This window comes from Thunnus albacares, chromosome 6, assembly GCF_914725855.1.
Source record: "Thunnus albacares chromosome 6, fThuAlb1.1, whole genome shotgun sequence".
Taxonomy (NCBI): Eukaryota; Metazoa; Chordata; class Actinopteri; order Scombriformes; family Scombridae; genus Thunnus; species Thunnus albacares.
This window is the reverse complement of record NC_058111.1, coordinates 7,165,230-7,191,273: the sequence shown is the minus strand read 5'-3', so window position 1 is coordinate 7,191,273 and position 26,044 is coordinate 7,165,230. Positions and strand designations below refer to the sequence as shown.

Here is a 26,044-nt window from a genome sequence, read left to right as displayed (position 1 = left end):
CAACATTTACATATCAGTGATTTATAGCCAGTGGAATTGCGAAAGAGTTGCAAGTGTTTAGTTTTTTAAATAGAATAATGCAAAATTAGATTATCCTCTATGCACACAGATTCTTCTCCAAGGCCAGGAAGGCTGCCATGACACCTCTTGCCCCTCCTCCTGCCCCTCCAACGGTGCCACGTTTGGTGGAAGATGTGGTCCCGGATGACAGAGATGACCCTGAGATCATCCTAAATACCACCACGGTAAGTTTAACATTATCCATGGATCAGGCTGGAATGATTTACATTGGTTTGCATCATATTACTTAAGTTAATATAATATCTGTAGATAATAAATATTACTGCCCATAGATGTCTTCTTCCTTGTATTAGTGTTATTTTCTGTCTTATTTTCTTTCTCTATTTCCAGTATTACTATTCCGTGAGGATCTTTGCTGGGCAGGAGCCCTCCTTTGTGTGGGTCGGCTGGGTCACCCCAGACTACCACCAGTATGATCCAAACTTTGACCTCTCCAAAGTGCGCAGTGTCACTGTTACTGTGGGAGATGACAGAGGCAACGTACACGACAGGTTAGTCTTTCCTACATGTATAAGTGGTACTTAATTCATGCCATGTTGTTCTAAATGTCTAATCAATATATTTATTATATATTGATTTAAATTGTAAGTAGTGTGTTTTAGGTTGGCCATTTTATTGACACACTGGGCTTCAGTGGCATCTCAGTTTTTGAAGAAGAGGAGAAAAAATCTTACTTACATTACTTACATTAATAGAATATCAGTGTTTTAAACTGTACTTTGTCCCTAACCTGTCTCTTAAAGCTGCCTACTCCTGACTATCAAACTAAGTAACAGTAATAGTGAAGAAATAAGGAACTTGATTCTGTCTTTTATTTCTGGTGGTGTCCCCCAAGGTTTAATACTTGGTCCCCTTCTTTTCTACATTTATATGCTCGACACACCTACAGGAAAATAAATCTGCGATGGCACAAAGCTAACTCAATGAGCAAAAACTAAAAAAACAGAAAAATGTGTTAAACTGAGATTAGTTTTTAACATAGGAGTGCGTTTGCTGTTTCCTTGCAGTATGAAGCACAGTAACTGTTACATGGTGTGGGGAGGTGACCTGGTCAGCACTCAGCAGACCCGCTTCAGCCAGGAGGACATGGTGATTGGCTGCCTGGTCGACCTGGCAACAGGTCTAATGACTTTTACAGCCAATGGAAAGGAGATTAACACCTTCTACCAGGTAAGGAGAGTCTAAACTGTGTAGGTTGCATGTGTATTCATGTTTGTGTATCTCAGACTCAACTTTCATTTAGTCTGGATGAGCTATGAGACGCTGTGGAGAAGTAAAACCACAAGTGTTTTGTTTCAGGTGGAGCCCAACACCAAGCTGTTCCCTGCTGTCTTCGTTCAGCCCTCCAGTCAGAACATGTTGCAGCTGGAGCTGGGCAAACTTAAGGTCAGAAATTACTTTTGCTCAGATACTGCAGTGTATGTTTTTGTCTGAAAGTCATTTTTTTCTCTTCTTATTCAGCTTCTTACACCACCCAGGGAAGAACATAAGTGGAGCAAAACCAGACTGTGAATTCATATAGACACTCTTGCAGTGTACAACAAAACAACAGAAATTGAAACAACTTTTGATTGTTATTCTCAATAATTGTTCAATTGATAGGGTTGTGTCTTAGGTCCACTGCTTTTCAGTTACCACCTATGTTTACCACCAGGGCTCATCATTTGTAAGCCCGGTACTGATTTTCACTGCTATGCAGATGACAACCAGCTCTAAGTAGCTGTTGATCCTGATGACCTGACCCTGCTTTACTCAACTGAGAACTGCATCTCTGACATCAGTGTATGGATGACATAACATTCCCTCCAGCGAAATCAGGACAAAACAGACATCAGTACTGTTCATAAGGTTAATAGCGCAGCAGCCTCTTGGCTGTAACATAATCGCATTATGATTGTTTCTGTGGGTTTTGCTGTCTGTTTCAATGTAACTGTGACTTAAATCTTATGTGAATATGTGCATGGATTGAACATGGGTTGGAACCTCCTTGTCTACTTCCTTTTTTTCTTTCTGTGATTGTCTAAACCTCCTCCGCTCTTGTCTTCCTCTCTCTTATCAGAACATCATGCCCATCTCGGCAGCTATGTTCCGCAGCGAGCGCAATAACGCAGTCCCCCAATGCCCTCCCAGGCTGGATGTCCAGATGCTGACACCAGTTATCTGGAGTCGTATGCCTAATCACTTCCTCGACCCGGAGGTGGGCAGAGTGAGCGAGAGGCTGGGCTGGATGGTAGAGTGCACTGAACCTCTCATCATGATGGCCCTGCACATCCCAGAGGAGAACAGGTCAGAGACAGTAACGGTGCCCGACAGGTTTCAGGAGTGGAAGTTCTGATATTTTGGCTCTGCTTTTAATTTTTTCTGTCTGATGTTTGAATCAGTCTCACGAACAAAAGAAAAGAATCAAAATGAGCAATCAAATTGCCAAATGTGGAACTACAACATAATGCATGTTTAAAATATGAAAATGTGATTAAGGGGAGATCATATATATGTATGTGTTCACTTTGTATTATGTATTTTTTTTACTTTATGATTATGATATGGTTACCTCATCAGTATTGATATTTGAGTATGTGTTTGTTCCTCAGGTGTATTGACATCCTGGAGCTGTCGGAGCGGCAGGATCTCATGAAGTTCCACTTCCACACCCTCATGCTCTACTGCGCTGTGTGTGCACTTGGCAACAACCGAGTGGCTCACGCCCTGTGCAGCCACGTGGATGAATCCCAGCTTTTCTACGCCATTGAGAACACCTACTTGCCCGGACCTCTCCGCAGCGGCTACTACGACCTGCTCATCAGCATCCACCTAGAGTCTGCCAAGCGGGCACGCCTGGGCACCAACAGGGAGTTTATTGTCCCCATGACTGACGAGACTCTCAGCATCCATCTCTATCCTGATGCAAAGAAGGCCCACTCTCTCCCTGGTGTGGGTCTCACCACCTGCTTACGACCCAAACTGCATTTCTCAGCTATCAATTTTGTCGGCACGGACCCTGATCTGTACACCCTTAGTCCTGTCTTCCCTCTGCAGGTAAGAGGCAGGTTGCATTGGTGCAAACATGTAATGAAATTTCAGTTGCCTTTTGCTTATTTTCTATCTTTCCCCCACAGGAGCTGAAGACCAAGGCGATTAGCATGTTAACAGAGGCTGTGCTGGATGGTAGCCAGGCCATGCGGGATCCAGTAGGTGGCAGCGTGGAGTTCCACTTTGTCCCAATCCTGAAGCTTATCAGTACGCTCCTCATTATGGGCATCTTCAATGATGACGACACCAAGCACATCCTCAAGATGATTGATCCCAATGTTTTCAGTGGAAAGGATGATGATGAGGAGGAGGAGGCAGAGAAACCTGAGGAGGTTGCAGCTCCTGAAGGGGAAAAAGCAGAAGTAAAGGAAGAGGAAACGGAGGAAACAGCTGAGGAGCTCGAGGACGAAGGGGTCGGTGACGAGGATGAGGAGGAGCTGAAAGATCTAGAGGAAGGAGAGCCTGAGGAGGAGGAGGAAGAGGCTGAGCCTAAGGAGGAAGGAGAAGAGGAGGAGAAGGAGGAGGAGAAGGAGGAGAAGGAGGGAGAAGCCAAAGGAGGAAAAGTGGATGGAGAAAAGGCGGAGGAGGAGAAGGAGGCAGAAGCAATCGAGGCAGAATTGAAAGAAGAAGAGGCGGGTCTGGAGGAGGGATTACTCCAGATGAAGCTGCCAGAGTCTGTCAAACTGCAGGTCATTCTGATATTGAAACACTGTCTGCCATCCACATGTAGACAGCTGTGAAATATTCAAATACATTTTATTTTATATTTTTGCAAATTACACAAACTCAAACTCTTGTTCCTCTCTTATCTTCCTCTCTCAGATGTGCACACTTCTTCAGTACTTCTGCGACTGTGAGCTGCGACACAGAGTGGAAGCGATCGTGGCCTATTCAGACCAGTTTGTCCACGGTATTCAGAAAAACCAACGAGTTCGTTACAACCAGTTAATGAGAGCCTTCACCATGTCGGCTGCTGAGACTGCACGCAAGACTCGCGAGTTTCGCTCACCGCCACTGGACCAGGTACTAGTTTTTCTTTTACAGAAACGTTCCTCAGACTCACCAAATACAAGTTATGGGGTTTTAAATATTTGGAGAATATTCCTCCTTGAAGTTATATTTTGACCTCTAATTTCTTATGAAAGTGACTAGCTTGACTGTGTAGTGTCACTTATTCATAACTCTGTAGCATTATGTCCACAAAGGTCTGGAAAACATTTTGTCAAATACTAGCTAGGATAATAGCACCTTTTGAAATCCTTCAATAGCTTTTGATTGACTTTGAGTCTAAAAATGCACACCTTTGGAGACAGATGGTTTTTAGTTGGATACAAACAGGTTCTTCATTGTGTCATTTTATTGGTTTGAAGGATAACAATGGCCCAGTCTCTTTAAGATCACAGACACTATACTAAACATTTGGATGTATTTTGGATTGAGTCATTCTCACAATGATTTTTGAGTGAGCATCCACTGGAGTAGAGGAAGGTTTTGTTATATGTAGTATCAAGAAATGTGCATCAGGCGCCAGATGTTATGTCAAACATGTCATAGAGAACACAAGAACAAATATAAGCATTCTTTTTTTTGTGAAAGATCCAAAGAAACCCCAAGAGGTTTATAAAAACGCCTCATGGAAAACAACAAACAACAAACGCTGATGGGATTGTCTTACTGTGTTCTTCTTCAAGGTTCTTATGCTGACAAATTTCAAGCACTTTCCAGAGGATGAGGAATGTCCAGTGCCTGAGGATGTTCGGGACACTCTGGGAGAGTTCCACAATGACCTCTTGCTTCACTGCGGTACAGACTTCTTTAAGTACCTTGTGTAGTTTTTACTCTGCAGGTGTGCATGCCTTTTTATGTTAAGTATTTTACGCTCTTAATGCTGAATTCCCATTTTACGCACAGGCATACATATTGAGGAGGAGGCAGAGGAGGAGGAGGTGGACACCTCATTGAGGGGCAGACTCCTCAGTCTGGTAGACAAAGTAAAGAACATACGCACGAAGAAGGAAAAGGAGGAGCCAGAGGTCGAGGAGGACCCAAAACCCAGTAAGATTAACAGCCAAAATACTTATATTTGAATGACTGGATCGACATTTTTCATAAATATTATTTGTTCCATAAAGTTAACTTTTATTTATTTTATATAGGGTCAAAAATAATGGCAGGTGCTTACATTTCATGTGAAAAAGATTTTAATTACTTTGGTTTTGACTGGAATTTTAGTGGTGTCAAAATGCTGTTGACAAGTAAAACTCATGGGGAAACCAATTATGAGTTATTTGGAAAATGGAAAAGAGTTATGCTAAAATTAAAAGGTATTACACAGTAAAAGTATCAAAAACTCAGTCCACAGCAGTCTAACACAATCAGAGATATTACACAACAAACATACTGTACCTCTCTGTGTCCACTTCGCCAAGGCACTCTTCAGGAGCTGATCTCCCACACCATGATTCACTGGGCCCAGGAGTCGTTCATCCAGAACCCTGAGCTGGTGCGTCTGATGTTCAGCCTGCTCCACAGGCAGTACGACGGACTCGGAGAGCTGACCCGAGCGCTGCCCAAAGCTTACGCCATCAACGCGGTGTCTTATCAGGACACCATGGACCTACTGGAGTGTTTGGGACAGATCCGCTCACTTCTCATCGTCCAGATGGGCCCGGAGGAGGAGCGGCTCATGATCCAGAGCATCGGGTCAGTGTGGGAGTGATGATATCTGTAGTAGAGATAAAGTTGGGAGATATGATACTGATTATGAAATATTTTCTTGCCAGTAATGTATTTTTAATTGTACATCCACTGTTTATTATTAGTTTGCTAATTTAACCCCACTGGTGAAAAATGAATATGTTTTTTGAGATTTGACTCTGTGGCTTCCTGCCCTAAAGTGTCAGTGTGTCAGCAGAACTTAACCTGTACAAATTACTAAAGCCATTTACCAATACACAGTAAAATGTTTCAAAAGTTAAAGTAAAATTTTTATTGGACTTTGGTATTTTTTTAATTTTTCCAGGAATATCATGAACAACAAGGTGTTCTACCAACACCCCAATTTGATGAGAGCTCTTGGTATGCATGAGACTGTCATGGAGGTGATGGTCAATGTACTGGGCGGAGGAGGAGACTCAAAGGTAACTGTGATGTTTGTCACTTTGTCTAGTTTATTTTATCTTTATCTTATTCATTCTAACCAGTGTAATTTAGATGCTCTTTTGACTTTATCGCCATAATCAGTAGATATAATGTAACAGCACATGTTACTTTTTCTCTCCAGGAGATTCGATTCCCCCAAATGGTGACCAACTGCTGCCGTTTCCTGTGTTACTTCTGTCGTATCAGCAGACAGAACCAGCGCTCCATGTTTGACCATCTGACCTACCTGCTACAGAACAGCGGCATCGGCTTGGGTCAGTGTCGGTCACCTATCACACTGTTTGCTGTACTGTACATCTTTATTGTAAAAAATGGATTTATATTGAATATTTGAAGATGTGAGGATCTTATTCTAAACTGAGCAGGGAGAAGATCCTGTTCACTGTTGTGTGAAATGTTTCCTCTTACAGCAGAAAATAAAACTAATTTAGATTCCTGGGATGCAAGAAAAACCTAGATACAATTTGTTTAAAACCATCTATACCTTCTGATTTCTTTTTTTCATCAAAAATTGGCAAAAACCTAGAAAAATTAACAAATAGAGACTCACTGTGTGTGTCATTTTCCCATTTGCAGGCATGCGTGGATCCACCCCTCTGGATGTGGCTGCTGCCTCCTGCATTGACAACAACGAGCTGGCCTTGGCTCTGCAAGAGCAGGACTTGGACATGGTTTGAGAAATTAAATACGAAAGACAAGAAAGAAAAATACAAGAAATGGTACAGTGGACTTGTTAACTTATAGCTTAGCTCTCTTGGTGTCTCTCCCACATGCATGATGATGTAGGTGGTGACATACTTGGCGGGCTGCGGGCTGCAGATGTGTCCAATGCTCCTGTCTAAGGGCTACCCTGACATCGGCTGGAACCCCTGTGGAGGAGAGAGATACTTGGATTTCCTCCGCTTTGCAGTCTTTGTTAACGGTCAGCCACTTCATATCACTATCATTACATTTGTGGTTTTGAGTTGCGAGTAACTGTTGCTAACGTTAGCACACCTGCTCCACACAGGAGAGAGCGTGGAGGAGAACGCCAACGTTGTGGTGCGTCTGCTCATCCGTCGTCCCGAGTGTTTCGGCCCGGCCCTGAGAGGAGAGGGTGGCAACGGTCTGCTGGCTGCTATGGAGGAGGCCATCAAGATCTCAGAGGATCCAGCGAGGGATGGACCCACTGTCAAAAAAGACAGACGCTTCATGTAAGTGAGGGCGCAATAGGTATGATAGTGCACTGTTTGACCCAACATAACAACTTCGACAAATTGATTAATGGACTGTGTTATTGTTTTAAAACTGTTCTGCATTGTAGTGTTTACACATCCCAATATGTACCAGGTTTGTTGGCATAAAGCAGTTATAGAAAAAGATGTCTGGACAGCACAGTAATACCCCCAAAATCTTAGTTAAGCACAGCTACGACATTTCAAAACATCATCATCATCCACATTCCTGCGATATATATATTGATGTAGTTTTTGAAAGATTGCAGCTGTGCTTAGAATTTTTTTACATGATCATAAGATGATGTTAGAAATGAGTATTCTTACTTTATCCATCATATTTTGTTGCATCTTAAAGATCCCCAAATAAAAATAATTGAATAGATACAATAGATATATTCGCTGCTCATTTTCTTGACTGGCAGGTTTGGTGGTGAGGAACAGCAGGAGGAGAACCGCGTGCATCTGGGAAATGCCATCATGTCTTTCTACTCAGCGCTCATCGATCTGCTGGGCCGCTGCGCCCCTGAGATGCATGTGAGTAGGAAGGCTTTTCACAACACTGATTTCTCTCAGACCTCCAGGCACAGTGGACCAGTTGGTATTTGATGAGCTGTGGTTAGTCACATATAGTAATTCCTAAATGTTCCTATCTATAGCTGATCCAAGCAGGCAAGGGTGAAGCTCTAAGAATCAGGGCCATCCTGAGGTCCCTGGTGCCCATAGAGGACCTGGTGGGAGTCATCAGCTTACCTGTGCAGATTCCTGCCTACGGCAAAGGTTAGATACAAAATTTGAATCTGAGTGTACTGTGTAAATGTATAACATTTTGGCATATTTTGGCATCCTCCTTCATGTATGACGACTTCTCTCCAAACCACAGATGGTCAGATTATTGAGCCCAAGATGTCTGCCAGTTTTGTGCCAGATCACAAGGCCTCCATGGTGCTGTTCCTTGATAGAGTGTATGGTATTGATAACCAAGACTTCCTGCTGCATGTTCTGGAGGTCGGCTTCCTGCCAGACATGAGGGCTTCAGCTTCTCTGGACACTGTGAGTAGGACAAGACTCATTTCCCTTCTGTCAACTCTAGAAATCTGTATGTTTATGTGCAATCATTGGTTTTTCTGTCTTCCTCTCTGCTTATAGGTGGCATTCAGTACGACTGAAATGGCTTTGGCACTAAACCGCTACTTGTGTTCAGCTGTTCTGCCGCTGCTCACCAAGTGCGCCCCCTTGTTTGCTGGTACGGACCATCGGGCCATCATGATCGACTCCATGCTCCACACCATCTACCGTCTGTCCCGCGGCCGAGCCCTTACCAAGGCTCAGCGGGACGTCATTGAGGAGTGCCTCATGTCGCTCTGCAAGTCAGTACTAATCCGAATCTCTCAATTTAGAAAAAATGTGAAAGAAACAATATCCTTGCCTATTTAAAAGAGTTACATTCCTCATGAAACATTTTGATGATATTCACAGGTACCTTCGACCCTCCATGCTACAGCATCTGCTCAGAAGGCTGGTATTCGATGTGCCCATCCTCAATGAATATGCAAAGATGCCTCTCAAGGTTTGGCTGCTGTTTAATTTCGTTGTATTTGTTTGGTCTTATTTTATTTTATAGCTAAAGTCATTATAAACACAAATTGAGTAGACTGTGTCATGGGTGGAGAGTATGCATTACCAACACATAGATTACATTACAGTGGTTTGTACATTTTCTAACAGTTGTAATGGCCTCTAATGACCTCCCTCCATGATTTGATTGTTTCAGCTGTTGACCAATCACTACGAGCGCTGCTGGAAGTATTACTGCTTGCCTAACGGATGGGCTAACTTCGGGGTGACCTCAGAGGAGGAGCTGCATCTTTCTCGTAAACTCTTTTGGGGAATCTTTGAATCTTTGGCACACAAGGTGAGAGATGAACCTCTTTGTGTCTTCCTACAGTGTTTCTACTGTACAGTTACACCGGGTTTAAGCTTATGTCATTATTAACTCTGGGTTTCCTGGGTTTTACTCTAGAAATTTGATGCAGAGCTCTTCAAGATCACCATGCCCTGCCTCTGTGCTATAGCAGGAGCCATCCCTCCTGACTATGTGGATGCCAGCTACTCCTCTCACACTGAGAAGAAGGCCTCTGTGGATGCTGAAGGCAACTTTGATCCCAAACCAGTGGAGACCACCAAGTGAGCACTGGGATGCAAAAATAGATTTAACAAAAATAGTTAACAGTGGCTTACAGAAATACTGTAAATACGCAACAATACAGTTCAAACACATAATGATTTTAATGCACAACGTTACTTTAAACATACAACAGCAAAACATTAATACAAACATTTAATTTGAACTCTTGATTTGGTGTTATATGTGTGTTAATGCATAATGACCAGTGTGTCCATAATGAGTACTTGTAATTAGATATTTGAACTTGGTTTTTAAAAGCTGTCATGAATGTACTTCAGTATCTAATTTCCAATTTTAAAAATGTAGGAGCTGTACAGAGGACAGAGAACCACACTAAATTTTCAATACATAAATTCAAAGTTATTACCAGCTAATAAAAGCATTTCAAAGTTAAGTTTAGTTCATAACCTGTGCAGTATTAAATGTGAGTTATTTCTTTTCACAGCACAATAATCCCTGAGAGGCTTGATGGCTTCATCAACAAGTATGCAGAGCACACTCATGACAAATGGGCCTTTGAAAAGGTCAGTTGTAAAAAGTTAAAATCACCACTTATAAATCAAGTCTCTGTTTGTTCATTTGAAACACTTTTTAAAGTTTTAATGACTGTCTCAATGGTTAAATCAATTTTCAGATTCAGAACAACTGGACCTACGGAGAGGCGTTAGACGACAACGCTAAGACGCACCCAATGCTCCGGCCATACAAAACATTTTCTGAAAAGGTTCGTCACTTTCTGTCTCCCTGATAATATGTACACAGGCTAAACTAGTAATCCTGAATCATGAACTTTTCATTTCTTTTCATTTGAGATCTTCACGGACTCTAAATATGTCATTTACAGGTTCCTTGTTCATTTTCTTAGCCCTCTTATCTCTCTTTCTCAGGACAAGGAGATCTACCGCTGGCCCATTAAAGAATCCATCAAAGCCATGCTGGCATGGGAGTGGACCGTGGAGAAAGCCAGGGATGGGGAGATAGAAGTCGAGAAGAAGGCTGCCACAAGAAAAATATCCCAAACTGCTCAGGTACAAGTCAGATGACTGAAAAAACAATCATATTGGAAAGGATGGCATCTCACTCAAAAGCAATGATGGATCTGGAGATCTAGAGTGACTCTTTTATTTTTCATTTGTGTGTTCCTTTATCGTGACTTCTATATTCTGGGAATAAAAAAGAGGATGAGACCTACCTGTTAAAAGCACTGTACATACTTGTTGACCTATTAATATCAGCATTCCTATACATTTTCCACTTGGGCTTAAATTAATGGGTGAACTTATGTTGAACTTAAAGCAATCTCCTTTTTTGGGAACCTCTTTGAATCCTCCGGAGGTCCCAAAACCTCCCATGGAGAGACACTGCTCTATATAATGTTTTTTTTCTGTCTTCAGGCCACTTATGATCCCAGTCAAGGCTACAACCCTCAGCCAATAGATATCACAGCAATGGCCCTGTCTAGAGAGCTGCAGGTATGTGTTTTTTTTTTCATAACACTAATAGGTCTCATATTTTGGTTGGACATTTGCCAGGAGCTTTACAGATTAATTCACTCACTATCTCCATGCAGTCTATGGCTGAGCAGCTGGCTGAAAACTATCACAACACCTGGGGCAGGAAGAAGAAGATGGAGCTACAGGCCAAAGGTAAAACGGATTTCTATTACGCACCATTACACATAGCTGGTTCGTAGCCTTTTGATTCCAAAAATCTTCTTCTTGTGCTCCTTTTAGGCGGTGGTACCCATCCTTTGCTCGTGCCTTATGACACCCTGACGGCTAAGGAGAAGGCCAGGGACAGAGAAAAGGCCCAGGACCTGCTCAAGTTCCTCCAGCTGAATGGATATGCTGTGACAAGGTAGGCAGGACATTCTCACCATTTCAGTATGGGATTAGTTAGTGTTTCCACCGCCAGCTCTGTCCATACTCTGTCAAACAACAGTTTTTCATCACTTGCACTGGTATACATAGGAACTTTTGGGTGTGTGTGCTCAATTTCTCTATTTCTTTCCTTTTTACTTACTCTTTTCTCCATGCGCAGGGGTCTAAAGGACATGGAGCAGGACATTTCCTCCATTGAGAAACGTTTTGCCTACGGCTTCCTCCAGAAGCTTCTCAAATGGATGGACATCGCCCAGGAGTTCATCGCTCATCTTGGTACTGTAGTTTGAGAGACAAAGACAAAGGCTTCCCATGGACGTAGAACTTTTATAGTGTGGTCTTTTCTAGTTTCAACATTTCCCTTTTGATTAAAGGCCAACATTTTTTTTTTTTAATTTTGTTTTTTTAACAGAGGCTGTGGTTAGCAGCGGTAGAGTGGAGAAATCACCGCATGAACAAGAGATCAAATTCTTTGCCAAGGTGAGCTATTCCATGCTTCGGTGAGTTCTCTTATTGTTTGTCTGCTAATACAAGGAGGTCAAGGGTCATGAGTAGTAACAGAACCTCACATGTAGAGGAGGTAGGGGATGGGATTTTGCTGAAACTTACTGCAACATAGACGATTCTTGCCAAAATTGATGGTTTGGAGACAGATCAACTATGCAAAATTTCTTCCCTCTGTGCCAGTCTGCTGCCATTAATGAGCACATGAAGATGGGACCTGTGTAATGGCATTTCTGCAATTAATATTTATTCAATCTTTTGTTGTTTTTTTTACAGATTCTCTTGCCGCTGATCAATCAGTACTTCAAGAATCACTGCCTCTACTTCCTCTCCACTCCTGCTAAAGTCTTGGGTAGTGGAGGGCATTCCTCCAATAAGGAGAAGGAAATGATTGCCAGGTAGGTTCAGTAAAATCTTACAAAAGGTTCTTTTTAAAAAAGACTAGTTTATTCTCTGAATTACTTGAACTCTTTACCATTTGCTTTTCCTTTGGTACAGTGCTTTTCTATGATAGTGTATGTCATCTCCCTCTTTCGTGTCTCTCTATTTCTCTCCTGTTGTGCAATATCCTTTATTTCCTTGACCTCCCTTTTTGCTTTCTGTGTCACTTCAAACATCTTTTCTGCCCTATTTCCCCTCATCGTCCTCCCTCCTTCTCCCTTCCTTTTCCTATTTTCTCCTCCTACCTCAGTATCTTCTGTAAGTTGGCTGCTTTGGTGAGGCACAGAGTATCTCTTTTTGGTAAGGAATCTGCATGGTGGCATTATGCCCTGTCACCATATCTGTCCCTCTGTATCTGTCTTCCTGTCTTATTTCTTTTTATTTCTCCAGATCTTTTTCCACTTCTTCCTCCGTCATACTTTCTTTCTTTTACATACTAATCAACCTCCCACGCTCACTCGTCTGGATCTCCTCCTCTAATGCTTCTCTCTCTTTAGCTCATCTTCTGCTTGGCTTTGATGTTTTTCTGCAGCCTGGTGTTTTTTCAGAGTTGTCTTTTCTGCTTTTAAGGCCTCAGAATCAGACTGGCACTCACGAACTGAGAGTGATTTGAGCATGATTGTCTGTTGTGGTAGCAGGTTTCAACAACCCGAGTATAATGCAGCTCCGTGATGTGTTCTCATCCTGGCTTATATGAGGCAGTATATGCTTTATCCTCATTGTCCTCCCCCTTCACCACCATGTGTCTTTAACAGTCAGTCACTCTTATGTTACCAGTGGTCATTAGACACTAGCAAATGCTTCCCACTGATCCTGTGCCCCTCAGCTTGGCTCACCAGTAGCATGTGGCCATGATAGTTAAACACTTTAACTGATCTGCCACTTGAAATGTACCCAAGTCAAACTACAAAATGGAGGTACTGCAGTTAAGAAGTCAGTTTATTCACAGAGAATATAGCACATGGTATCAATTATGTTACATTTTAATGGACTGTTCCATAATTAACTGTTTGCATTTTCTTAGTTATGAATATATTGTATCTGTGATGGGGAAAAAATGAAGGGTTTTAATGTAATTCTGGTTTTGGTGAATGTTTTCTAACACACTCTACTAAAAAGCTCTTGTAGACAGTGGATTTATACACTCTGACAACGCATCTTTGATGTGCCGTTTGTAGGAACGGATGCAGGTGCAGTGGTAAACTGTCTGCACATCTTGTCAAGATCGCTGGATGCCAGGTAACTCACAGTCTATCACATTGCACCCTCAGCACACAGAAAGAAAATAGAAACAAACTGACTGAGATTATATATGTTTTTTTTATGACTATTTCTTGCGTCCTTCTTTTCAAGGACTGTCATGAAATCAGGGCCTGAGATCGTGAAGGCTGGTCTGCGTCAGTTCTTTGAGAGTGCTGCCGATGACATTGAGAAGATGGTTGAGAATCTGAAACTGGGCAAAGTGTCCAGTCGAAACCAGGTCAGACAAAGCACCACGCTGGGCTGTTTTTACACTCTCGTTCTTTCTTCTCGTAAGCTGATATTTGTATGTCGTGTGTGTCCTATAGGTAAAAGGTGTGGCCCAAAACATCAACTACACCACCACAGCCCTGCTGCCAGTCCTCACTTCACTGTTTGACCACATCGCTCAGCATCAGTTTGGAGATGATGTCATGTGTGAGTGAATTAACGGTTAACTATTTGCCCTTTATGGCTCTTGACTCGGTGAAACAAAGGACTGACACAAAACTAACGCTTTGCCTCTCTTCCCTGCATCCTCAGTGGACGACTTGCAAATATCCTGCTATCGTACAATGTGCAGCATCTACTCTTTGGGCACTGTGAAGACTCCACATGTAGAGAAGTGAGTAGAGACCTCTGTCGATCTAAGGAATTAATTTGAAAGAGAATAGTGTAGTTTTTGCTGTTGATTGTTGGTTTATTTGTTTATTCAGTCAAGTTGGTATGCAAAAAAAAAACATGATTTAATGATGAGGTCTGCTGTAAAAGCACTCAAGAAAAGATTTAAGATGAAAGATTTACATGGGATTTAATTGTAAATTTCATTGATTTAGCCCAAAATCGCTAAAGACCCCTGATTCAGAGGAAAAACTTAACAAAAAACCATCAACAGGAAAAATGATCAACGTATACAATCTAATATTATGACTCTGTGGTATTTTTCACCTGTCCAGACAGCGACCAGCTCTCGGCGAGTGTTTGGCCCACTTAGCAGCTGCGATGCCGGTGGCTTTCCTTGAGCCAGCGCTGAATGAGTTCAACACATTCTCTGTTTACACAACCAAGACTCCCAGAGAGAGATCCAGTGGGTTTGAGCATTTTCTTCCCCATCCCAGCACATCACCCTCACATTTTATTTTACATTCATCAAATTATAAGAAAGAGCTGATAACTAATTGTTTCTTTATCTTTTATTTGGACCTCTCTGCTCTCCCTCAGTTCTGGGTCTTCCCAACCAAGTGGAGGAGCTGTGCCCTGACATCCCAGAGCTGGATATCCTGATGAAGGAGATCCATGATCTGGCTGAGTCCGGGGCCCGTTACACAGAAATGCCCCATGTGATTGAGATTACCCTGCCCATGCTGTGTAACTACCTCCCTCGCTGGTGGGAGCGGGGCCTGGAGAATTTCCCAGACCTGGAGGGCCAGCTCTGCACCGCTGTCACCTCCGAGCAACTCAACCAGCTCTTGGGTAGCATCATGAAGATTGTGGTGAACAACCTGGGTATAGATGAAGCCTCCTGGATGAAGAGATTGGCAGGTCAGTGAGCTTAATAAGTCTCAATAAGTCAAAAAGCTTCCAGGTGATGTAAGACATCTTCTGATTGCGCCAGCCACGGTTACTTGATGAATCGTTTGGCAACTGCAAGTATTAGTGGGAGGGCTCGTCAGTTTTCGCAGTTTAATGGGTACTTTTTCTTTTTTTTTTGCAAGAAAAGTGTCTCCATGATCCTGTATTACATTGATTTGTGAATCATAAATGTTGCTTAGATAGATCTTGTGTTTGCAAACTACTAGAATATGCTTTTATAGTGATATTTACTTTTAATGCAAGCAGCAGTACATGTATTATAGAGTCTAGACAACTTCATTTTCACATTTTGTACATTCTTACTACTGCTGATGATCCGTGATTCCTTTTGTACCCGCTTGTCCAGTGTTTGCCCAGCCCATTGTCAGCAGGGCCAAACCGGAGATGCTTAAATCCCACTTCATCCCCACCATGGAAAAGCTAAAGAAGCGCTCAGGGAAGGTGGTGGCCGAGGAGGATCATCTACGCATGGAGGGTAAGACGGAGGTGGACAGTGAAAACGGGACTATCCGAGATGAGTTCGCCGTGCTGTGTCGGGACCTGTATGCTCTCTACCCCTTGCTCATCCGCTACGTGGACAATAACAGGTAGCTGAATGTACTGATGACTTTATTAATAATATGGAGGACACGTTATTGCTGTTGCATTAATACTGTATATTGTTAGTATCACTATTTACATTCTATAGCTGTATTTGATGTGGATTCTAAAGCAAAACCTTTACTAGTGAGAAAGAAACCTGGTTTATTTTTATAGGTGGCAAAGCTTTATATTTCTTTAAATTAACTTTATAGCCAGAAAAAAAAAAATCTAGAAAAATCTACCAAAGCAGAGAGTGGTCATTCTGGATGCAATCAAATTATTTCTTACAAATGTTTAATAGCAAGAGCAAATAAAATATGTGATAATGGAACCTGCCCAATGCAACACTGGCATATGCATTTATGAAAGTGGAAGATGGAAGTTTATTAAAGTGTTTGTACTGCAGCTGGTGGTGCAAATGTATTAATTAGCTGAAAGGTTAATCCAACTGCCATCCGCTAAAAGCCTTTTCAGCATCTAAGGACGCCATTATGCCACTTGACTATGTTGTCTGCAAAACCGAATGATGCAGAGAAAGTGTCTGACATTTGCAAAAAATAACCCAGTTTGGTTAGTTGTAATGAAATAAGGTCTTTTATCAGCTCTTGGCTAGGACTCACAGACTTTTATTTAAGCACTGGAGTTAATCCATTTTTGTCATTGCTGTGTTTGTCTTCAGGGCAAGATGGTTGACCTGTCCAGACCCAGATGCTGAGGAACTCTTCAGGATGGTGGGAGAAGTGTTTATTTTCTGGTCCAAATCCCACGTGAGTCACCTGTCTTCCTCATCTCTTCTGCTTTCTGTTTTGTCATCTTTTCTGATTTTTTTCTATTTTGTCCAGCAACACTTGTTTTTGTGTTTGTGTTATTTCTGGCAGAACTTTAAGAGGGAGGAGCAGAACTTTGTGGTGATGAATGAAATCAACAACATGTCCTTCCTCACTGCTGACAGTAAGAGCAAGATGAGCAAGGTGAGAGCGGACGAGCGGACAAGTCGCTGAACAAAACATAGCCTGTCATTTATTAAGACGTTCAATCACTTCATATCTTGAGCTGTAACACATCAAGGAACTAAACTCTAATAATTCATAATGCACTAACAACTCCCATTTTAAGCAAGGAACAGTTTAGATCTATTATCAGCTGTTATTTCCTTTCTTTCCTTTAAGATATTGTGGATATGAAGGTCAGGTAAATGATTATTTTATACATAATAATCAGTTTATAATAAATGATTATTCTATAGATAATAACCAGTTTCTAGTAATGTAAGAATATTACAGGCTATTACATGACTTCTTATCCATTTCCAGGACGTTGTAAGAGGCAGTTTGTAGTGCAGAAGTAGGAAGTGTCGCTAACTGTGTTTTCTCCTTATATCCTGTGTCGGGGGTTGGACGCTGGGCCACTAGGCCGGAGATGGAGAGGTTAGACTGTGTTTGTGCACGAGCGCTGTGCTGATCGCATGGCAACCTGAGTTTGGGAAGGCATTTCATCAAGCTCTGCCATGGACTACCACACTTCTTACACACAGACCCTGATGTTCACACACATGCATACACACACAAAAAAAAGGGTTATAAACACATAGATACCATTAGAGAATACCTCACCAGTCATTTAGTGATAGCAATGTTATGATAATGGATGAAATGATACACTGGATAATGTAGATTAAGTTGAAATGTTTTCTGTGAGTGGGACATATGTATGATTGAGTAATATTGCGTGTGAGTATGAATGTGTTATTGGTGTGTGTGTGTGTGTGTGTGTATGTGTGTTTGTTTATGTGTGGGTAGGGGTCCGGAGTGGCTTGATGAAAGCTCTTTGCCGTAGATTTTAGTAGCCTGAGAGGTTTTATGGTGCTCGGTTTAGCAGTCGTGTATCTAATTTGAAGTGTGCACTTCTGCGGCCGAGCGCCATCACCCCTGTTTTTGTTTGATTGATAAACAGTTTGCCTTCAGATTTTTTCCCCCTGTGGCGTACAGTTGTGGGGCCTGTGTTACTGTGCCATTTTGTGATGTTTTAAAATTTGTTGTTGTCGCTTGGATTTCTTTCAGCTTCTGTAATAAAAATTCCTGCGCTGGGGGACTCTTCTCCTTTCAGTATTGTATACATTATTGGCTTTTTGTTCACTACCTGTTCACACCAAAAAGCCATACCATCCTTTTGCTATCACCATTGATTCACTTGCCCTCTCAGTAGCATAGCTAGCTGGGTTTGTCAGGGGGGGGAACCGGAGCTAGCTTGACAACACCAGGTAGCTCTCATCATATATACTAACTGGACTAGTCCCTCCATGTCTAATTCATTGACACCATTAAAATATTAAATCATTGAATCACTGTTTCATGTTTTTCATGGTTGCTGTAAGACAAACGAGAAAACCTCCTCTCCTTGGCGATCAGATGAGCATTACTGTAGTGAACGCCTGTTACCTGATCATTACAATGCCTCTCTCTGCCCAAAGAGCGCTTTTGACCCACATACACACCATGCCGTTTAAGGGCAGGGAGGGCACTGTGGGGCCAGACAACAGTCAGTAATGAGCATCGGTAGCCTCTGGACAGGAGTGTGTGAGAAGAGCTCCAGGGCGATGGAGCTGACCCCAGAGTCTTGTGCTGTTCTGTGTGCTGTCCGGTGGACAGGATTTCCTCTGTCGGGCACTACTAACAGTGAGGCTGCATTGTGTGTAACGACTGTAGCTGATGCAGCAACGAAGCACCTGAAACCTCACCAGGAGCCTGTTGTTTACAAGAAACTGTAGTTGTCGGTCTGTCTGATTTCAGCTGATGAATAATTATTTTCTTGTTGATTCGGTTTTTCAGCATGTTGATATTGCGGAGGATATTTCTCGTGCAGTTGGTTCTGTTATCCTGTTTCATTTGGTCGAAGGTGTAGTTTTACTTCATCACTTTGTCGGATACTCTCAAGAGCCTTTCATGTCACAAAAATATTTCCGGAAAAATATTTTTTTTTTTGGTGTGTCGTGTGTACGGGGGAGTTGTAAGCCCGACAGTGATGGATCAGCCTTAATGTCTCTTTCTCTTCTTTAGTCTGGAGGCTCAGAGCAGGAGCGTACCAAGAAGAAGCGGCGGGGGGATCGCTACTCTGTGCAGACCTCCCTTATCGTAGCAGCTTTAAAGAAGATGCTCCCCATTGGCCTCAATATGTGCTCTCCTGCAGACCAGGAGCTCATCAATCTTGCCAAGATCAGATACTCACTGGTACTTTGATGTGTTTGAAGCCAACTCATTGACTGTATTCTGTCCCGACATACTAAAGTGGCACATTTATTAGCATTAGTTTGATGTTATAATGAACACTTCAGTTTCTTTTTCCCTTAAGAATTTATATAGAGGCAGAAATACATGTTGCTCTTTACTAAACTTTAGGATATTTGTGATCGTCTTGAATGATTAAATAAATGATGAATGTCCTCTGAGTCTTGGCTTCTCCCCTTGTAGAAAGACACAGACGAAGAGGTGAGGGAGTTCTTGCACAACAATCTGCATCTGCAAGGCAAAGTGAGTGAACCTTTTAATTGTTTTTACATATTAAAGAAGAAAATAAATATGCCTATTCCCTTGTAAATATCTTTTATAAATATTTGACCCTTCGTTTCAGGTGGAGGACCCGGCTATGAGGTGGCAGATGTCTCTTTATAAGGAGATGTCTGGAAAGGCTGAAGATGCCGAGGACCCTGAGAAGGTGGTGAAAAGAGTACAAGAGGTGTCCGCTGTCCTTTACCACATTGAGGTGGTGAGTAGCACAAGCTCAGGCAAACACATATGACTTCATACAAGGTGCAGATATTATTTGGTGGCCAGTCACAGCCTAATTTTAAGAAAAGTAGGCGTGTAACTGAAAGATCATTCAGTTGAATCTGACGGTTTAGCAAAGTATGAATAATTGAAAAGAAATCAGTCTTTTTTTGCAGCAGCAGCAGCCCTGAGGAAAGCTGCACAGCTGCATTAGGCAAAGTACACATATTTTATCGACAAAAATCACAAATTAGGGCTGCCACGTTGTAGATTACATTATAGATTTTCTCCTGCATAGGCAGCAACAGGAAGCTATATCCCTGCAAAGGCAGCTGTTGCATATAAAACAGGGAAATATACCCAGGAAGGATTTGTTCATTAAAAGTTTTTCTTGCTTCAGACGGAGCATCCCTTCAAGTCAAAGAAAATGGTGTGGCACAAGCTTCTGTCCAAACAGCGTCGCAGGGCTGTGGTCGCCTGTTTCAGGATGACGCCCCTGTACAACATCCCCACGTAATTATTCTCTTTATACTTAATAACAAACCAATCTATAAAGACCTCAGAAACCTTTCTATGAACTATTACAACCCTCCTGAATTAAGTCTCTATGACCTCCTCTCACAGGCACAGGGCAACCAACATGTTCTTGGATGCATACAAGCGCAACTGGTTAGAGACCGAGGGTTACTCATTTGAGGACAAGATGATTGACGACTTATCGGTAAGTTATCCTCCGATTAAATCTGAGATGTACGGCTGTGTATGAGTTTGTTATTGTCACGATTTGTCCTCTCACAAATAATTAGAAAGCCATGGAGGAAGAGGAGGAGGAGGAAGAGGAGACAGAGACAAAGCCTGACCCCCTTCATCAGCTGATTCTTCATTTCAGCCGCACAGCTCTCACAGAAAAGACGTAAGAGTGTCTTAACCTCTTCTGCGGCTCACCTTTTTGAGTTCTGTTTCTCACTGAGATGCAATTGATTCTTGTTTTTTTTGTCTCATTACAGCAAGCTAGATGTTGACCATCTCTATATGTCATATGCTGATATTATGGCAAAGGTATGACGTCCAGAGAGTCACTCGTCAGCAGCATCATCTCATAAAATTTTGTGTCATGACAACATATCATCCTCTGCACATGGAAAATGATATGAAAAAAAAATGAAATGTATTTTCTTAACACAGTATTGCCTGGAATATTATCTGGATAATTGCACAGCAGAAAGTATGGTGTTAATTTTGGGGGTTGGCTACGGTTGTATGAAGTGCATTTTCCTTTAACACCAACTGCTCGGGTTGATTTCCAATGTAATTTTCTACCCAAATCTTAACTTTAACCCTTTTTGTCATTTAACCAAAATCTGTACTTAGCTTTAAATAATAGTGTCAGTTACCTAACCTGAACTGTAACTAAAGCTTCATTTACTTTAACCCTAAACTAAGCTGATAGTGGTTTACTTGCCTTAATGTGAACTTACTTTTGTGCATGATGGCCGTGTGACAATGGCGCCTCATCAACAAAATGTACAAAGTGTGGATTTGTGTCACGGCACAGGTAGTACTGGTAAAAGTATATGTTGTAAGTCTGAGGCTTTAATTACTACTAAGCTGTATCAGCTACTAACAGGCCATCACAATTTGTTATTCATATTTATTGCTCATTTTGTTAATCACTTCTGCTTAATCTGATGTGACCTTGTACTCAGTTGCTGACTTGCCTTCATCTCTCTCCAGAGCTGCCACATTGGTGAGGAGGACGAAGGGGGAGAACAGGAGGGGGAGGAGCCATCCTTTGAGGTGCGACAGACAGAGATGGTATGGGGGGACCAGGGGAAGGGAGACAGGGGAGTCAGCGGAGAAGCAACTCCCCACAAGTGACCACACTTCGTCATCACACTCGGCACACCCCCCCCCCACACCTGACCCCTGTTACACTATTCGTATTTTTTTTTTCTCTTCCTGTCTTTTCTCACGTTTCACTCACACCACTTGCCTATTTCCTGCTATGGTGGACTGACCTGTGCATGCCTTTGCTGGCCTCTGCCCAGCAGTCAGATCAGTGTTGCGGACTCAATTGTTTTACTTCCGTTCCTTGCATGCACTTGAGTGCAGAGAGATGGTGCAGCTAAAGACAACAAAACGAAAAAAACTCAGGTCGAAACGAACCACTGAGTCTTTGCTAGCTGATTAATTTCAGAATCACAGTTTCCAAGCCTGACGTGCATCAAAAGTTTTTAGGGGTTGATTTAAGTCTGCTGCAAATCACATCCAAGCATGGTTCAATATATCTACTGATTGCTTATGTAAATGAGTAAAGCTGCAGTTAAACACATCTAAATGCACTGCCACCTGCATCAAAACAAGGAAGCACAAAAAATAGTGTAAAATCTGTGCTGCTGAGCTGGAAATACAAATATAAGACAAAAAAAATGTCGATTACAAAAGATTTTTGTTGATTCCTAAAGGTTTAAAAAATAAAATTCTGTTTTGTGTATTTGAAAGCCAGATTTTTGCCAGATTACTGTTATTAATTAAGGAAAGTAAAGAGATTCTAACAGTCAAACAGGCGGTTTTTAGTAGCAGCACTTCACTGTTATTTTGCCAGCATAAAACTAAAAAGAAATACATGCTCATCAGCACCTAAAAACAAATCCTTAATAAATCCTAGTAAATCAACCCTTTAATATGACTAATAACTTAATGGATATCTCACTGATTTGCTCAAAGCCAGGTTTGGACACTGTGATGTTGTAGTCATAGAGATTTATGGCTTTTCCTGGAAGGTCGCATTACACCCATTTACACTGCAAATTCCTTAGATAACTGTAAGGGTCTCTTTAATGAGTTCAATGTTGACTCTCACCCACAGTCATTTGAACATCATTATTTACTTCTTTTTTAGCACCTGATATCAGAAATGTGATGTTGCCATCCAAGACTTTACTGAGCAGCTACTTTTGGAAGCTGCGATAACAATTATTAAGCCAAGTCCTGCAACAGGTTTGCTAACAGTAGAACCGGTTTGCTTGTCCTGGTCTTGCGTGTCTGTGGTCAGTCTCTCCTGGACTCGCACCACCTTTTCCCTGACTCACACCTTCCCGTACTCACCTGCTAATTGGACTGGTGTTCACCCAAAAGTGATTCACTTGATAACTGTAGTTTGAGATCTAACAACTCCCGAGTAATCCCCTTTTTTTTTTTTTTTGTTTGATTTTGTTTGTCTTTACTTTGAATTGGACAAAGTCTCCCTCTCTGTGCTCACTAAGGACTACAGTAAAAGCCTGCACAGTCAGCCGTACATACACTGTCGCAAAAACCCAAAACACACACACTGAAAACACTCGCACACACACGTTCAGACACGCACGCTCACAATCACATACGGTCTCTTTTCACCCGTCACAAAGTATAACAGACACATAGTTTGGCTCGAAAGAAGAGCAAAACTTCTGTTACTGGAAGAAAAATCTCTCCATATTTTTTAATACATGGTCAGGCTTATGGGAGGGGGGGTGGAGGGAGGGGTAGATACAGGTCTGGGTGTTTTGGGTGGGGCTGTATGCATGGTGTGCAGTGGGTGGGTCAAGTCTAACCTCTTTTGTCAACAGGATGGTTTATAGCAGCTATACTGTATCATTTTCTACAAAGGGAGCAATGTACTTTAGTATGTAGCAGCATAAAGTAGCAACATAAAGTGTTGCACTCAACAGTGTATATAATATACTTTATTTAATGATTTCTAAACTTTGGACAGCAGGTCTAAATGATATATTTTCTATATGATATGTGTAACATTAACAAATAGCTTAGATTTGCAAACGCATGCAATTAAACATTAATAATATAATTTTATTTGGTTGAAATAGTTGAAACTGTAAGATAGAAGACACTTGGTTGTGCTGTTGGTAGCAGGAATGGCATGCTGTCAGTGTTACTCAGACAACTGCTGTTGCTTCCTCGTAAGAGTGTGTGAAGCGTGTGTTATGCTCTGGGAAGTAAATGTTTGCTGCCATCGAATGTTTGCTGCCTCTGGAAGATGACGAGCTGGAATAACGACCTCCGTCACTAATACACACTGTGTACAATGGAAGAGAATATGTATGTGTGTGTGTGTGTGTGTGTGTGTGTGTGTGTGTGTGTGTGCGTGTTTTAGACTTTTATGTGGCTTTGATTTGGCTTTTCTGTGAATAAGACGCTAGTGTTGCAGCCAGCTTCTGACCTGAAATCTTACAATATTTCTACCATCAAGGAAATATATTTTTAAAATTTGGTTAATTTCAGAAATACACTTGTTTGCCATCTTGGTGACAGTCACAGACGAAAAGATTTTTATTAGCTTCATCACTGTCCGACTAATTCAACAAGAGGTTCTGGTTAACCTAGCTTAGCATAAAAACCAGGTAGAGCTAACTAGCTCTGTCATAAGTGTTTACAAACTGAATATTGTTTATTTAATTTAAGTAGAAATTAAAGTTTAAAAATTAGAAATTGTGTTTTTAGTAGTTGAAGCTATTTCTTGATGAATAATCATGTTTTTGTTCATAGCTTGAGCTATATTAGAGATGTCTTTCATGAGCTACAAGATTACTTTTCAGGTTACATCTGAGAAAAAAAAAAATTAAAATTAACAAGAGGAATTAGTCTAATAGTCTTAATTAGGTTAGAATTACAGTACAAGGATGTGGATACAAAGTGTGTTTGTGTGCGAGTGAGTGCGGGGGGCAGTGCAGTCAGTGTTGGCAGGGTTACAGCTGTGTCCCTCCTGCTCTGCTCCACAGGAAAAGGAGATGGAGAAACAGAGGCTTCTGTACCAGCAGTCCCGTCTACACGACCGTGGGGCTGCAGAGATGGTACTGCAGATGATCAGTGCCTGTAAAGGTAGCTGCTATACCCTCCCTAAAGCCACCTACTCACACATATGCACACACATACACATGTTTTTGTCACTTGTGAGGATATTATACTGACTTAAATAATTTACCTTTTAGCTATCATATCCTTAGCCATCTGCTATGTAAGTTACTCATCATTGCTAATCTGTAACAAATATGTCATTCCCTCCCACAGTTCAGTCAATGTAACACTGAATATTAAGATGCAGATATGAGAAACACCACTTTCTCAGGTTTTGTCAAAATAATATTAAATGACACACAAAAAATCTAACAAATGATGACCAAGGCAAATGACTCAGTGAGTGTTATTATGAAAATACTAAAGAACAGGATAAGGATATATAATTTCCCCAATTTTTGGCACATGATTTTTAAATATTTTTTGGGAAATCCAATGTAAATAAATGCTGTTATGTTGTAAGGCAGTTCAGTTTTTAAAATGCCAGCACAGAGCAACACAATGCACAGTTTCCTTAAGTTCTGTGAGTTTTGTGTTGTTGTTGATGGGACTGTGCTGTTACACACTGCACAGGAACCAAATTCCACCAGTTTAGCTGTTTGGTCATTAAAGTGAATTGAATTGAAAACAAGATCAACAATATCTGAAATAATGCGTCGACAGAGCTTTTCCATCTCTAAGTTGATTTTTATTGGGTCAAAAATTGTCATGTTTCAGGCGAACCTGGAGCCATGGTTTCTTCCACACTCAAACTGGGAATCTCCATCCTCAATGGAGGCAACAGTGATGTACAGCAGGTAAATAGAGCCTGTAGGAGTTTGTCATAGATTTTAGACAATTATATGTTGCTGTCTACCAACAGTTTAAACCACAATCTTAACATCTTCATTGCTGTTGCTAAGAAAATGTTTTATCGATCTTTTTGTCTGTCTGCAGAGAATGCTGGACTATCTGAAGGATAAAAAGGATGTGGGATTCTTCCTTAGCGTGCAGTCTCTGATGCAGACCTGCAGGTTTGTAAAAAATTCATGTGACGTTTTTGTTGTCAACTTTCCTTATTCTTGATTGTTGATGTTTGTAAGACACATGTACTCTAGGCTAACTGGCTAACTTGTTAAACTTACTGAGTATTTGATGTTGGCAGCGTTTTGGACCTGAATGCTTTTGAGAGGCAGAACAAGGCTGAGGGACTTGGGATGGTTTCAGAGGAAGGCACTAGTGAGTATCGTCTACAGCGTCTTACGAGTATCTGAACATAGTGTCATACAGACTGCTACACAAACACACACGCACTGCCACATCGTTGTTCTCATTTTGCATTGGTTTGTGATATAATGTGACATATTTGTAGTTCTAGTGTGTCTATTGTATAGTCTATTGTTGTGTGCATTTGTGTTTGTCTGAGTGTGCCTGTTTATGGATGTCTAGTTGCAGGTATATTTTCATGTAAGTGTGTTAGAGTGTCGGATCCACGACACTCTTGTATTCAATCATAGCATTTTGACCGTTCAT

General features: G+C 41.6%; 1 protein-coding gene across 10 annotated transcripts in view; it reads left to right on the top strand.

Moving 5' to 3' along the window:
- The window catches only part of ryr1b (ryanodine receptor 1b (skeletal)), a 76,531-nt gene that overhangs the window by 33,108 nt on the left and 17,379 nt on the right, over positions 1-26,044 (top strand). For 4 of the 10 annotated variants that reach the window (XM_044353333.1, XM_044353327.1, XM_044353329.1 and 1 more), the window contains exons 30-84: positions 110-245; positions 412-572; positions 1,089-1,251; positions 1,381-1,467; positions 2,141-2,367; positions 2,673-3,117; positions 3,198-3,800; positions 3,934-4,134; positions 4,803-4,914; positions 5,023-5,166; positions 5,541-5,814; positions 6,134-6,251; positions 6,395-6,527; positions 6,850-6,944; positions 7,060-7,195; positions 7,283-7,466; positions 7,913-8,024; positions 8,147-8,267; positions 8,371-8,540; positions 8,637-8,857; positions 8,967-9,057; positions 9,262-9,402; positions 9,511-9,674; positions 10,121-10,199; positions 10,310-10,399; positions 10,563-10,703; positions 11,070-11,147; positions 11,246-11,321; positions 11,409-11,532; positions 11,716-11,831; positions 11,968-12,035; positions 12,336-12,457; positions 12,751-12,800; positions 13,679-13,739; positions 13,854-13,980; positions 14,069-14,177; positions 14,283-14,364; positions 14,696-14,826; positions 14,961-15,281; positions 15,679-15,919; positions 16,594-16,681; positions 16,793-16,885; positions 17,327-17,341; positions 18,971-19,141; positions 19,382-19,441; positions 19,542-19,676; positions 20,079-20,191; positions 20,303-20,399; positions 20,485-20,591; positions 20,686-20,737; positions 21,413-21,493; positions 24,457-24,556; positions 25,250-25,329; positions 25,469-25,545; positions 25,677-25,750. In XM_044353333.1, coding sequence (XP_044209268.1) covers positions 110-245; positions 412-572; positions 1,089-1,251; positions 1,381-1,467; positions 2,141-2,367; positions 2,673-3,117; positions 3,198-3,800; positions 3,934-4,134; positions 4,803-4,914; positions 5,023-5,166; positions 5,541-5,814; positions 6,134-6,251; positions 6,395-6,527; positions 6,850-6,944; positions 7,060-7,195; positions 7,283-7,466; positions 7,913-8,024; positions 8,147-8,267; positions 8,371-8,540; positions 8,637-8,857; positions 8,967-9,057; positions 9,262-9,402; positions 9,511-9,674; positions 10,121-10,199; positions 10,310-10,399; positions 10,563-10,703; positions 11,070-11,147; positions 11,246-11,321; positions 11,409-11,532; positions 11,716-11,831; positions 11,968-12,035; positions 12,336-12,457; positions 12,751-12,800; positions 13,679-13,739; positions 13,854-13,980; positions 14,069-14,177; positions 14,283-14,364; positions 14,696-14,826; positions 14,961-15,281; positions 15,679-15,919; positions 16,594-16,681; positions 16,793-16,885; positions 17,327-17,341; positions 18,971-19,141; positions 19,382-19,441; positions 19,542-19,676; positions 20,079-20,191; positions 20,303-20,399; positions 20,485-20,591; positions 20,686-20,737; positions 21,413-21,493; positions 24,457-24,556; positions 25,250-25,329; positions 25,469-25,545; positions 25,677-25,750 — 7,598 coding nt within the window. The remainder of the gene's footprint in view (positions 1-109; positions 246-411; positions 573-1,088; positions 1,252-1,380; positions 1,468-2,140; positions 2,368-2,672; positions 3,118-3,197; positions 3,801-3,933; positions 4,135-4,802; positions 4,915-5,022; positions 5,167-5,540; positions 5,815-6,133; positions 6,252-6,394; positions 6,528-6,849; positions 6,945-7,059; positions 7,196-7,282; positions 7,467-7,912; positions 8,025-8,146; positions 8,268-8,370; positions 8,541-8,636; positions 8,858-8,966; positions 9,058-9,261; positions 9,403-9,510; positions 9,675-10,120; positions 10,200-10,309; positions 10,400-10,562; positions 10,704-11,069; positions 11,148-11,245; positions 11,322-11,408; positions 11,533-11,715; positions 11,832-11,967; positions 12,036-12,335; positions 12,458-12,750; positions 12,801-13,678; positions 13,740-13,853; positions 13,981-14,068; positions 14,178-14,282; positions 14,365-14,695; positions 14,827-14,960; positions 15,282-15,678; positions 15,920-16,593; positions 16,682-16,792; positions 16,886-17,326; positions 17,342-18,970; positions 19,142-19,381; positions 19,442-19,541; positions 19,677-20,078; positions 20,192-20,302; positions 20,400-20,484; positions 20,592-20,685; positions 20,738-21,412; positions 21,494-24,456; positions 24,557-25,249; positions 25,330-25,468; positions 25,546-25,676; positions 25,751-26,044) is intronic. The other 6 variants (XM_044353334.1, XM_044353332.1, XM_044353328.1 and 3 more) reach the window with 3 other exon arrangements.